The 14,812-nt window shown below is 37.0% G+C and overlaps 1 protein-coding gene across 1 annotated transcript in view; it reads right to left on the reverse strand.

Annotated features, from left to right (window-relative positions):
* Window positions 1-1,711: 1,711 nt before the first annotated feature.
* LOC121407121 (probable phospholipid-transporting ATPase IIB) overlaps window positions 1,712-14,812 on the reverse strand; it is a 40,209-nt gene continuing 27,108 nt past the window's right edge. The window contains exons 11-23 of the mRNA XM_041598050.1: window positions 14,417-14,582; window positions 13,693-13,989; window positions 12,462-12,623; window positions 11,675-11,767; window positions 10,224-10,307; window positions 9,312-9,482; window positions 7,240-7,428; window positions 6,602-6,746; window positions 6,105-6,169; window positions 5,117-5,337; window positions 4,286-4,394; window positions 3,328-3,589; window positions 1,712-3,005 (exon numbers count right to left, since the gene is read on the reverse strand). Coding sequence (XP_041453984.1) covers window positions 2,869-3,005; window positions 3,328-3,589; window positions 4,286-4,394; window positions 5,117-5,337; window positions 6,105-6,169; window positions 6,602-6,746; window positions 7,240-7,428; window positions 9,312-9,482; window positions 10,224-10,307; window positions 11,675-11,767; window positions 12,462-12,623; window positions 13,693-13,989; window positions 14,417-14,582 — 2,101 coding nt within the window. The 3' untranslated portion in view covers window positions 1,712-2,868. The remainder of the gene's footprint in view (window positions 3,006-3,327; window positions 3,590-4,285; window positions 4,395-5,116; window positions 5,338-6,104; window positions 6,170-6,601; window positions 6,747-7,239; window positions 7,429-9,311; window positions 9,483-10,223; window positions 10,308-11,674; window positions 11,768-12,461; window positions 12,624-13,692; window positions 13,990-14,416; window positions 14,583-14,812) is intronic.

Below are 14,812 nucleotides of genomic sequence, written 5' to 3' on the forward strand. Positions count from 1 at the left end.
GTTTCATAAAACATGTTATAATAACAAATATGCAATAACCGTTTAAAGCTACTGAAATCATTCAATCTGATTGGCTTATAGTAAACTTGTTATAGAAATCATGCAATTTGTTATTATAACAAGTCTTTGTGAAGCAAGGCCCTGGATTCACAATGAGATCACATGCAGCAAACCCTTGGGTCAAAGGTCACCATTCAATTACTTGCGCTCATTCCAGGAATCTACTGATATTTCTCTGGAAGTCATAAGAGGAATATCTGGATGCATTTTCAAAAGGCAGTTCATAAGTAACACCAAACTTTACTACACATGACTGGTGACCCTAGCTTGTGACAAATGGGAAACCTCCATTTTTCTCCATTGTACCATAATGGGATTGCATTTCCTGTTTAATCCAAATCAAATGAAGAAAACATGGAATTTTCAACAGATATTTGTTAATAATGAGAATTTCAATCTCCAAAGAACTGGGGACCGTTTCATTTTTGTCTGACATTTGCTCTGGTCTTTATATCTCAGAGGGCATAGGGTTTGAGGTAGGATCTGACATTTTTGTCTGACAAGATGTCAGATCTGACATCTTTCCTTGATTCTGATTGGCTGAGAGGCACTGTTACTATAGTAACTGTTGGATAAAATGGGGCTTGTCGGATAAAACGTCCGACAAGTCCTTTCATGAAACGCTCCCCAGATTTCAACTTGTGTTTATTGGAATAAAAATGATTGGGAATCCAATCCAACACTCATGACAGGGTCAGCAGTTGTTCATAAAGTTGTGCGTAAAGTTGCGTGCAACTTAGAAACAACTTAATGGAACACCATACGAATAGTCTTGCATACCTATCTTCATATTCAAGAACAAGCTGACACTAGTCTATATCTAATTAGTTTCAACTCATTCTGCTAGTCAAGCTAAAGACGAGCTTTAACTACAGTATCCTCACAAGTAAAGGTACTTTTCATCCAAAAAACTTTGTTAATATCTCTAACCCATCAAATGACCAGCCAGCCACCCATCTACTCTCGGGTGGGGCGAGGCAAATGGACATCAAAGCCCAGCTAGGATTAGAACCCTTGCCTTCTGGCTGGAGTGCCAAGGTCAATGAACCCTTCACCAAAAAACCATCTACTCCAAGGTGGGGTGAGGCAAATGGACATCAAAGCCTAGCAAGGATTAGAACCCTAGCCTTCTGGTTAGAGTGTCAAGGTCAATGAACCCTTCACCAAAACACCTCCTTATCAAGAGGATGTTTCATAAAGCTTTATGTCTGACTAAAAATCCTCCCCCCAAAAAAAATCAAAATCAACTTAATGTGCCGGTTGCATGTAGTAGATAACACATCACCTCATTAGTCAGGTCATGCTAATGAGATGTACGCTAACGCTTAATCTCCAATCCGATCGCGCAATAAATAACATTATCTGTTCTTACTTTAATACACATGACTTTCAATCAGACTAAACTCTTTGTGATGCATCCTTATGGAGATGTATAATTAAGTATGTCAATCCGCCTGGTATTTACAAATTGATGTCAACACAAGTTAAGCCAGTAAAAAATAAATTCTCAAGGACACATATGACATTCCTAAATTACATATAATATTTTGCATACTAACTGTTAAATTTTATAGAGGAATAATGTCTTTTTAATGAAACAAACAAAAATCATGAAGACCCAATGTCCCAATGGTAAAACTGCTTTGTTTTGGGCATTGTGACCTTTCCTGCAGGATTCACAGATTTTGTGTAATTATAACTAGTAACTTGGAAGAAAATATGCTTTTTATAATCAAGAACCCTGTAGCCTAAGAAAAAAAAACCCAAACAAATCATTGTTGTATAAAAACTGGTGTATGACAGTACAAACAAAAATTCACTTTCTTCAGCATTATTCCACACAAAGGTTTCAATTCATTTTGGTCCACAAGTAAATGTACACATCTGCTTTGAAATAGCATGTCGATCACTGTTAATTGATATTGGAGTCCAAATTAGGTTCAAAACTATTCGTTAAATTTAGAAAAGACAATTACTATTTAACAAGCTTTGGTATATTAGAGGCATCCAATTCATAGAAATCAACCATTAATTCAAATTTCCTTGAATATACATGTACCATGCATATCATCATTAGTCAAAATATATATAAATCTGTTTGTATATTACTATATCAGATAAGCAAAATTTCAATCCACAAAGTGTATGAACTTGTATATTTGTATCCAATGAATATTATGAGAAGATTGCACTGTTTTGAATACCAATATAATTATGAATTAAGATAAAGAAAGTCAGAATAGCTGGAAAGGGAACGGTTGGGAGGAAAATCTATATAGGTTACCAAACTCAAGGACACTGAAATAAATTGAAAGACAGTCTTTTTTTGCTTTCTATTTAATAGGACAAAGGGAGACATTTTAACAGCATTATATGCACATACAACATATGAATCACTTGAATAGCAAACTAAATTGCACCTTGCAGATGAAATAAGTTTGGGAGTTCACTTAAAATGTACAAACATAAATATAATATAACTACAGGAGCATTGACATGCATAAATGCTTTGATTTTCAACTCAATGTGATTTAAGGACAGGCAAGCTTTCATTGGGGTGAATATTTCTGTGATCCAACATTGCAGTCCCATCCATGGAATTTGGTGTCAGTAACCAGTCGGGATGGAGCAAGGTCCAGACTACAGGATACTTGACAAAAATGAGAATGTAGTCCACTCCTTAGGTAAGGTGTTTGTAAATTCTCTGCTTTCCAGGTTTGGAGTGACTGGGAAGGCCGAGTCGTCGGTACGAAGTTGAGGATAAAAAATAGCACTATATACATGTATTTGGTGTGAGGAGATAAGTACCTATTCTGATAGCTTGGAATAGCTGGGAGGGCTGAAGCGTCTTCGTAGGAACTTGAGGATATAGAGAGGCACATTGCTGACAAGCGTGATGACCACAACTTTCCACCAAAATGTGAAGGTGGTAATGAAATCCCGATCTGTAGAAAGAGAGATAGAGAGAGAATTAAAAACAGACAAGAAAAGAAGGGTTTCCTGAGTAAGATCTTTGCCACAAGTTGGGGCTATGCTTACAGTGACTGAGTGAGTATACTTGGTCTTGTAATAGCTCTACACCCTTTTGTTCAAATGTTTAGCTGTACCGTTGAAAAATCAAATTATCATTTAACAACGTGTTAAATAATCAGAAGACAACAAAAAATTAGACCATCTAGACTACAGACTAAATGAGAATTAGAGTTTATCAGACATTAATATTATTACTCCTTATAGACTACATGAGTATAAACCAAATAGACTTACCAAAGTATCCTGTGAAGATGAACATGGAAGCGATGTAGATGACGATACTGAGGATCTCTGCGATGACCATCGTCCAGTGCCACGTCCTGATGGTCAACGCAACCATGAGGAGCTCGGTGATGATGAGGGCGGTGAACGTGATGGAGATGATATGAAGGAACTCTCCTTCGAACAACCAGAGGGCGCCGTACATGATGATACCACCCTGGTAAACGCTGATTAGGATCCAAACAAAGAACATCTTCCAGGACAACATCCGACCCTACAGGGAGAGTGATTACAAGATAATTGTGATGATAATACCCGGATTCAGTTTGACTCTTTTTTTTCAGTGCTTGGTGCATTCAAGGAATATTATATATTACATGCATGTAACTCCCCCATGTTTGGTGTAAGGTCACTCAAAATTAATCAGAACAAGTTCTCACTGAGCTTTCAGTAAGCCTCACTCATATTTACGTTTGTTTTTGTTTTTTGGTATTAATACCCAATCACTGAATCCAGTCTGCTTTTAATCAGGTCTTTTATCAGTGACACAACACATGCTCCTACGACATTTGCTCTGGTCTTTATATATCAGAGGGCATAGGATTAGAGGTATAACTGTAAAAGAGTTTTTGGCTCAGAGTAATGTATAAGATTAAGGGTTTATTTAGTTTTGGAGGTGAGGTTTTATGTTTTACTTAACCTGCAGATTTTCCATCAGAGCAATTGTCATGGAACCCTTACATCAGGGGCCCATTTCATAAAGGACTTGCAACCTGCAATTACCATGGTATTCTTTATTTTGATTGGCTGCTGCCATGGTAGTTGCCATAATGGCAAAGTTACAACAGTTGTAACTCTTTATAAAACAGGACCCAGGTCTACTTTAATAAGGTGGAGTCATACGTAAAGCCTTTAGGAATAAAAGAATTCAGTATTCATAACTATTTTGTTCCTTTGAAGTTGTTCCTACCTTCTGCAAGTCTTTATAAAGCTCTGGGTATTTGATGGCTGTTTCTGGTGTTACATCTTTGTCTATTACTAACAGGAAAACAGGGAACATTGTGTATGCTGTTACATACCTGAGGGTGAAAACAAACAAATAATAATAATCCAATTGAATAAGACACTTACAGAACATCATTAACCAGTCATTAGATACCAATAACCTTGCCCGCTTTGAATGAATACCCATTCTCCACTCCTTGGGAGTATTCTAGCCAGTTGTTGTGCAAGACACTCACGCTGCACTTTCTCCACTCCTCGGGAGAGTTCTCCCCAGCTGATGAGTAGGGTACTAACATTGTATGTTCTATACAGGGTGTGAGTGGTCACAAATAAAAAGATCTGAAAAAAGCTGAAGAGTATTGAAAAAGTCTGAAATAGAAAGAGCTCCCATACTTCTTTGTACAGAGGAAAGCCAAATATAAGCTGAAATTCAGCTGAAAATAAAAAAAAAATTATCTGAAATCAGATAAAAATCTGAACTCTCACACCCTTGGTTCTATACACTTGCAGTATTCCAGTCACTCACTGTGTAGGGAGCAGTGGGAGTCAGAACCACTATACTAAACTTAATAGTTTTAATTGCCAATATTGGCAATAACATTGGCAAAACGAACAATATGAGCAATATGAACAACTCTCAGAACAATAGGCAATGGTCAACCAAGAGCTCATAGTTTATAATCAATGAATGCTTAAGCACATATAACTGATTGAAATTTTCTGCAACAAGTGTGAATGAATGACTCAATTAAGTACTGGGTATATGATTAAAGCAATTCTGGAGGCCATGTCTTACCCTACAGAAAGCACGCCCTGGTAGAGAGCTACAGAGGAGAAGTAGAAGAGCGATGAGAAGACGACCTGCATGGTAGAGATGATCAACCCACGATGCATCACAAAGTGACTCAAAGAGGCGGAGCTCTTATAGTTGTTACGACCATGGACCATGAGGAGTCGTCCTAGGTAACGGAACTGAGTCAGAGAGAAGTCAGCGGCCAGGGAGGCTTGCTTTCCCTCCTAGTATGAGATAGAGTCAGGGGAAAATTATCACATTAAAAAACTCTCTTGGTAAGAGGAAGAGTATAAGAGAATAACAAATAAGAAAAAAAAAATGACGAGTTTTAATCTATCCATAAAAACTCCTTCCTTTTTACACTCTGTGAAATTGACAGCATATCTTCAAATCGTCTCTCAAAACTCATTTATTTCAGCAGATGTGTAGTAATTTGCTTAACTCTTCGTGCATTAACTCGTAAACATTCAGTGTGATGCATTATTTTAGAAGTGAACCTTTCTATAGGGTAGAATTCCCTCTTTTATTATAACAAGCTTTATGAAAAGGGTCCTTCTATTTCCTGAGTTAACAGACTGCAAGAAAACCAAGAAGGAAACATTATCTCTTGTACAAAGGCTGGCAGTTATCATATTTTGTTTTTGTTACTGATTGTGATAATACATTAATTTAAGAGTTGGAACACACTGTTTGTAAGTGATACGCTGGTCTGTGAATGTTATGGGGCCCATTTAAAAAGATTCACATTTACGGTATCTTTGCCATTTAAAGAAGTTAGAAGATGAAGGCGATGGAGATGCATACCCACTAACCCCTTTCAAAGTGACAAAACTAGATGATGATTGTATCTGTAAATACCAAGATATCCTTTATAGCTCTTGGCTGCTGAGCCTTGTTATCATCCTAGTTGGCATTTTACCGGGCAAAGGGTAACACAGTTGTATCTGTTTATGAAATGGACCCTGGTATCAAACAATGTGGAATTACTTACCTTTCCAATTAGACCAACCCCAGCATTGGCTGCTTGAATCATGCTGACATCATTTCCTCCATCACCTAAGAAAAAAAGAAGAAAAAACTTATGAAAAGTAATTGTTTCCTTACATTTATGTAAAGAATACATATTCAATGATTACACCTCCTTATTCAAAATAACCAAGTTCTTCTTCTTCATCATCATCATCATCAATATCATCATCACCACCATCAACATCCTTATCACCATTTCAACTACTTCCATGATCATCACCACCATCACCATCATCATCATTATCATTATCATCATCATCATCATCGTCATCATCGTCATCATCGTCATCATCATCATCAGTCATCATCATCGTCATCATCATCATCACCATCATCATCGTCATCATCGGCATCATCATCATCATCATCCTTATCATCCTCCTCCTCATCATCATCATCATATCATCATCATCATCACCAAATTCTTTGTTTCCATCCATTCATCCCCATTCATCTTACCTATTGCACATGTTCTCTTCCCTGTATGTGTTTTGAGAAGGTTGACTATGTCAGCTTTCTGGGTTGGTGAGCATCTACACACTACAACTGCAGGGCACTGGCAAGCAAGCTCAATGAATTCATGTTCATAGAACTTGAGGCAAACCTATGTCAATAAAAGAAATATAAATGACAAAAATTAAAGTTAAAAAAATCAAAATTATTCTTACTTTCTAAGTTTGGCATAATGCGAGGAATAGTAAAATCATAAATCTGCTTTGCTTCAAGCCTTGCAGTCAGAGTAAAGTCCAAATCAGCTTCTTCAAGTCACAGCAGATGATGATGCCATTACGATTTGGTATTGAATCTGCTTTAATTTCTAGAGGATTGAAACAGACTTGAATTTCACACCACTCTAATAATTTCTGAGATTTTATAGGTTGGAATGTTCATATGCTATTTACAACTATTTTTGTTTTAAATTGATTTGCAAGAGATCAAGTAGTTTGCTCATGACTTTGGGATTAAAAATGAAAAGATGCATGTAACATTCTTTCAGGGAAAATTTTAGATCTGATGTAAAGAAAGGAGCCTACTACTACTACATGAATCGAATATGACACTCCTGATATATCACCATAAATCTAGCTCTGACTTACATCTAATGACTCCCCCATGATAACAAGGGCACAATCACTCTTTCTTCTGAAGGAGTTTAGCTCTGAATGGGCTTCTGAACGGTTGCTGACTTTCTTGAAGACAAACAGAGCTTGTCTTGTTGACACCAGCTTAGCACTCTTGGCTATACAGCAGGCCGTCTCTAGCTTGTCTCCCGTTAACATCCAAATCTGGTGAAAAACATGGAAAAATTATCATTATTATATCAAATGCATTATTGTAGTTTATCCTGTGCAACACAAAAACTAAAGGTCTCTATATTCTCTGTTTCATTTGAGTGGCCTTGATGAACACAGTCAGTCGGCAAGCCCCTGTGTTAATGAGCAAATGGGCAAGATTTATCCAAGTCCTCTCGTGGCTGAATTCATGTCCCTGCAAAATCTCGTGAATTGTGAGACTTTCTTTCTCAAAGAATTTAACCACTTTCTCCTGGAGTAAAATTGATTATTTTTGTACCATTGGGAAGAGTAAATGTTACTCTTTCATATTGGTTATTTCTTTTGAATAAAATATTTTGATAAATAAGTGAATTTTTTACCAGAAAAGATGCATCAAACAGAATTTTCTTCCTCTGTTTTCACTTGCAAATTGTGCAACATTTTGTGTTTTAGGTACCAACATTATTTATATCATCAGAAAGCTCAAACTCTATACTTTCTTACAATGTCACTCTTGATATGTGGCATCTTTTAGATGGGTCAGCAGCCAGCTTTTTCCATCAAGATGCAAGACGAGATTTCTAAAATTTCTGAGTAACATAAAATCCAGAGTTCTGATTGGCTGAATGTGTTCACAACAACAGGCGCGGGTTATTTGAAGAGATTACCACATGGTGAGTGTGACCTTGCAGAGGCCCAGTGTGGGGAACATTGGAATTTGCGTGGGTGTGTGGTCTCTGTGACCAATCAGAGTGCAGTATTCTTGTTTTTGAGCTGCTAAATGTACTTGGCCTATGAAAAGCTGGCTGCTGACCCATCTAAGATACATCTTCTTATACAAATTATATCATATTAAAGCGTAGATCTTCAGCTTTATTATGATCTAAAAATCATTTGTGCTCAAACAGAAATCAAGTGTGAAAACAACAACATTTGTTGCATGAAAAAAATCATTTTGTTTCATGTTTTATATCAAAAGTTTTCCCTATATTACAACATTTTTTAAAAATTCCAAACACATGACCTGAAAGAATGATTCTTCTTCTTTACAAAGATACCAAAAACATGAAATTTGGTTAATATTTAGAGCAGCAATGGCAGAATAAAAAGAGGTGTTTTGGTTCGCACCAAGCTCATTAATAATGCAAAAACCCTATAGTGATGAATATCACTTGGATAAAAGAAGCTACTTTTTCAGGGCTTGCCGACTGACTGAACACGTTTTATTTGCCAAAGTCAAATCTCACCTGGGCCTGTTCTTACAAACAATAATAACAGATTAAAATCAAATCAAATTTTAACATATCTCAAATTCCTATCTCTTATCTACACAGATTTAAATCAAGCATAATTTGAGATTTTTAATTCAACAAAATTGACATAGATCTAAAATTCCTTTCTTTTAAATTCACAAACTTCAATTGACTGCAAGTTGAGTTTGATTTTATTCAATATAAAATCTTTGTAAGATGGGACCCAGACATCAGTATTCCTCAGGATCTTTAGCGTTGGCTAACACCTTGCTGTATTTCATCCATAACCCCTACATGAAAGTCCATATTTTATTGTTAAAAATGAAATCTGAAATGGAGATACTCCAAAAATTCTTTTCGCCCAAATGATCGTGGGGCCTGACGGCCACTGTGCAGCGCCAAATCGGTGTATGTTTATCCCTTAAATTGTTGAATGCCAAACAGGGTAGCAGCAACTCACAACTTTGAACATCTTTTTGGTCTGATGCGTCCAGGGTTTGAACTCCTGACCTACCGGTTATGAGATGGACGCTCTACCAACAGAACACACACGGAGGAGCTCATTTTCTCTATACAAATTCTGTCTCTCCTGGGTGGTTTTAATAGACAGGTTCAATAGGTGATAGTCATATCATATCTTACCTTAATACCAGCATTCCTAAGCATCTCTAGCGTTGGGCGAACATCTTGTTGTAATTTATCTTCCACACCTGTAAGACACAGGAGCTCAAGGTCTCTCTCTATACTCTCCACTACTGCCGCTACCTTCGATGCTCTCTCCGTTACACTCAGCTTGGCCTGGGTGTATCGATTCTGAACAAGAGAGAAAAATGATTTTGTAAGATGTTTAGGCGCAGATTTGAGAGATGTTAGATTTTGTCTCCAACCCATTAAAGTACATGATCTGTTTATTGAGTATTAATAGTAATAGTTGCATTTATATAGCGCTTAATACTTTGTGTTTCAATAAAGCGCTTTACATGGTAATTCTTATTACCCCAGTCAATAGATCCTTGCATGCCTGCACACAATGTATGCACTTTCCTCCCTGGGGAGCATTCCAACAAGATTTTCATGACTCGATTGTTAAAAAAAAAATAGTTTTTCATTTTAGGGGGGCTACTTTTTGCAAACCAGAGCATAAATCTGCATCATTGGATACGCTATATATTGCAATGAACTGGGATTTTTCAGGGCTCCTTATTCAAATTTCTAGGGTTATTTTGAGCATTTTGAGGGCAAAATAGCACCTAGCCCCCAAATATCAAATAAAAAAAACAGAACTTGATACATCTCCATCTGCATCTCACATTCATCAAACATCTGACCCTACTCTAATCAGGTTAAAAATGTTTGTATACAAGAGCACAGCTGCAAGAGGCTATTATCTTTCATGTAGCTTTAATCAGAACACGTCTGAAAACTTCACGTTTTATAATTAGGGATATCATGATTCATGACAAATACATATTACAGGTTAATTTGACGTTATATATACATCATAGAACACTTTCAATAAGATAAGTTGTAAGTATAGTGAATGCAGGGTTTTACCTCAAAATCTGCATACTGTTCTTCTGTAAGGACCCTCTTTCCTACCACAAGAGTTCTCAATCCTTCTCTTGCCATGTTACCACTCTGTAAAATAATCAGCAAAATCAATATTTACAACAATACTACAAACATAAATAACAACAAGTGGAATGCCTCTGGCCGTCTCACCTGCATCATGCGGTTCAATATAGCAGCAGTGCTGAATTTGAATACTACTCTAACTCGCACAAGATGTTCAGTGATACATGGTTACTCTTATGTCCACTTTTTATGAACTAGACCAATAAAATTACAGAGATATGATGGTTATTCAACAAAAAACCCCAACATGGCCAAAGTTCATTGACCTTACATGACCTTTGACTTTGATCATGTGACCTGAAACTCGAACAGGATGTTCAGTGATACTTGATTACTCTTATGTACAAGTTTCATGAATCAGATCCATAAACTTTTAAAGTTATGATGGCAATTCAACAGATATACCCAATTCGGCCAAAGTTCATTGACCTTTGACCTTGGTCATGTGACCTGAAACGCGCACAGGATGTTCAGTGATACTTGATTACTCTAATGTCCAAGTTTAATGAACTAGACCAATAAACTTTCAAAGTTATGATGGTAATTCAACAGATACCCCCGATTCGACCAAAGTTCATTGACCCTAAATGACCTTTGACCTTAATCATGAGACCTGAAACTTGCACAAAATTTTCAGTGATGCTTGATTACTATTATGTCCAAGTTTCATGAATCAGATCCATAAACTTTCAAAGTTAAGATGGGAATTCAACAGATATCCCCAATTCGGCCAAAGTTCATTGACCCTAAATGACCTTTGACCTTGGTCATGTGACGTGAAACTCATGCAGGATGTTCAGTGATACTTGATTTACCTTATATCCAAGTTTCATGAACTAGGTCCATATATTTTCTAAGTTATGATGACATTTCAAAAACTTAACCTCAGGTTAAGATTTGATGTTGACGCCGCCGTCGGAAAAGCGGCACCTATAGTCTCACTTTGCTTCGCAGGTGAGACAAAAATCACCATACATTAACCTAGGTTAAATTAAACTAAATTTATCACGTTTACAAGGACTTCAGAAGGGTAAGATGAAAGCATGCCCCTGTGACCTTAAACCTTGACCTTTAGACCTCAAAATCGAAAGGCTTCCTGGGATCCATGCTAGTACCATACACACCAAATCATATGAGCCTAGGTTAAGCCTGAAGTTTTTGTGTTTACAAGGAAAAGTTAATGGATGTACAGACACCGAGAGTGATACCTATCGCCCTGGCGTATAAAATATGGTATCATATATATATTATCTCTATGAATTGAAAGGTAGAAAGAGCTAAGACAAAAAAAAGAGAATACAAAATAGAGGCAGTTGCAATCATGTATATAACAAATATTGAGAAAGTAAGTGGAAAAGAGATTCACTCACCTCTTCTTCCAGCCAGTCATTGTATTGCACTATGGAGCTCATCACCGTGTCAGCTCCTTTCATGAAGAATATGATCTGACCAGATTTCTCCTCCTACATTGGAAATATAATAAGAAGATACCGGTAAGTATAATTTGAAATTGTACTGGATGTGAGGATGAAGAAATGAATAGGGAAAAATACAGGGCAATCTTCAATAGAAAATTTGATGTTTTGAGATTATTTAGATAGTAAAAGGAAGTGATAAAAAAAATAAAGTGCACAAGCAGGTGAGGTAAAGAAAATGTGACCGGATTTCTCCTCCTACATTGGAAATATAATAAGATACCGGTAAGTATAATTTGAAATTGTACTGGATGTGAGGATGAAGAAATGAATAGGGAAAGATGTTTTGAGATTACTTAAATAGTAAATGGAAGTGATAAAAAAATAAAGTGCACAAGCAGGTGAGGTAAAGTCAATGTGAAGGGAAACTGAGAGACAGAGACACAGAAAGAGAGAGAGAGAGAGAAAGGCAAAGATAAACTGGGTGAGGGAGTGCGTGGGATTACTGGAGGAAGAGAAAAATAAAACTAGAAAAGGGGCCTGTTTCATAAAACTTTATAATAACAAATTTGCAATAACAGTTTAAAGCTACTCAAATGATCTGATTTGATTGGCCAAAAGTCAACTTGTAACAATTATTTATGAAATTAGACCAGGGAAAAAAGGAAAAAAATATTGCAAGTATAAGAAGTAACCATGAGATATTAACCTTCAATATCTGGAAAAATGATTCCTAACTTACCTTGACGATGATCCCCATTCTCTTGGTCTCTGAGGTGAAAGGAAAGATCTGAAGGATGGTATACTCATCCAAATCTCCTGTAGGGTTCCGAAGGAGCATGGAGTTGAGGTCTCGTCTCACAAGGGTTAGGTTCACAGTTTCTGTCCAGGTTACCAAAGCAACCTATTGATAATCAAACAAATTATCCTAATTAGTATTTTCTTGGGTTTTCATCATCCTCACCATCATCATCAGTAGCACCATCATCATCAATGACAACACCACCACCATTATCATCATTAATGACAACATCACCATCATCATCATCATCATAGTAGCGCCATCATTATAATTATCATCATCAATGACATCATTATCATCATCATCAGTAGTACGATCATCATTGGTAACATCAACATCATCATCATCAGTAGCACCATCATTACAATCAGCATCATCACCATCATCATCAGTAGTACCATCATTAGTCACATGATCATAGCATTATCATCATCATGCCATCATCATCGCCATCATCGATATCATCATCAACGCCATCATTGCCATCATCATTGTCAAATACCTATCTTAAAACTGACTGACAGTTAATAATTATTTTTGTTGGGGCAAACTAAAACTACTCTTGATTTCCTGTCTATCCTCTGATAAATAGTTCACACATATTTTCTCACAGTCTGTTCTATTTATTCATTTATCTACTTCAGATAACCTAACAGTATACAAATAGCAATGGTGCGAGATTTCGCATGAGGTGAATGAAAGATGCTCTATTCAACAAGACGTTAGCCGAGTTGAATAGAGCGTTTCTTTCTTTCACCGAATGCAAAATCTCGCACCATTGCAAGAATAAGAATATTCGCTATTTGTGTTGTACAACGGCTCCGAATCTAGCGAAAATATGAAAAAACAAGAGTTATATTTCCCTCCAGTAATCTATGAAAAGGGAGTAAAAATATTGAAAGCGAAAAGCAAAATCCCACAAGCCGGGCCCACAAGCGCACATAATGGTTTTGGACAGCATTGCGCATTTAGCCAGCGGGCTGTACACGCATTGTCACCTTCTTCAATGAAATCATATTGTGACGTCACCTTATAAAGCCGTGCAATGGTACATTTTGGATGGTACGTCTTGTGTGCAACGGTACTAATGTGTAACATTCAGCCTCCTATTTGATCGCGTAGAAGCTAAGTATGCATTGTACAACAATAAACAGCAATCATCAAGATGTACCTCATCTGGACTTGATGCTTGATAGACGATTCGAGCCTCCTGATCTCCATCATTGATCACCAACCTTTCAGCATCCTCTTCCTCAACCGGTGTCACATTATGACACAACGCCAGCGCCCTAACCGACTCAAACACCCTGGTGACGACGGTCCGCCTGACCGTTGATTTGCGTGCGGGTGTGGTCTTTGACGATCCTGCATGGTTACTCTGAGAGTACGCAGAGAGTAGGTGTGTCTTGATATCATCCAGACTGTCATTGCCAAAGGATACTGTACCTAGATGCAATTTCTTGAAGACCTGTACGAAGGAAAAAAAACATTACTAGATTCATCTCAGTGTAACTTGTTACAAGGTGAGATGAAAGTTTGTACATCCAACGTCCTATTTGTAGGAATCCTCTAGAGTGATTATGCTATCAAATTATCATGGCTTTAGCAGTTCATGGAAGGAATTCAAAAGGAAAAAAAAATGCAGTCGGCAGACAAAAATGTGGATTATTTTATGGAATTGCCAAAATCTCTTCTCCCTCACTAAAAGGTGACTTCTCTCTCACTAAAAGGTGATATTTGTGATATTGAAGCAACCGTTAATCGACTTCATGGGTGGCCCATTGTCATCTTTTAAACTAATATATTAATTCAAAAGAGCAAGTATTGTCCAATGCTGCAAAGAAAATATAATCTCAATCATTGCACTTTGTCAGGAAGGATTCCGGCAATCTCACCATCTCATTCTGTGTGAGTGTTCCAGTCTTATCAGACAGAAGGTATGTGATCCGCCCCAGCTCTTCAGGAATGGTCGTTGATCTAACTACGGTACCAGGAATGTCAGAATCCCTCATGATGACAAAGGAGTAGACGATCTTCGCCATGTCAAGGTTTACTCGTAAACTGTTCAACAGAAAAAGAAAAAAGAGAGCTTTCACCCTTGCCTCAAAATTTCAATTCTAATACCATGCTTGCATAACTAACATAAATATTATCTACAATGTCACAAGGCAGAAAATAATTTTATTTTCACTAACTTTGTACTGCAAAATGTTTATATTTTTCAACTTATGATTGTAGAAAAAATGGACCCTTAAGAAATACAGGTATACAGAATTTACAGTATACCACAT

This window comes from Lytechinus variegatus, chromosome 2 (assembly GCF_018143015.1).
Source record: "Lytechinus variegatus isolate NC3 chromosome 2, Lvar_3.0, whole genome shotgun sequence".
Classification (NCBI taxonomy): Eukaryota; Metazoa; Echinodermata; class Echinoidea; order Temnopleuroida; family Toxopneustidae; genus Lytechinus; species Lytechinus variegatus.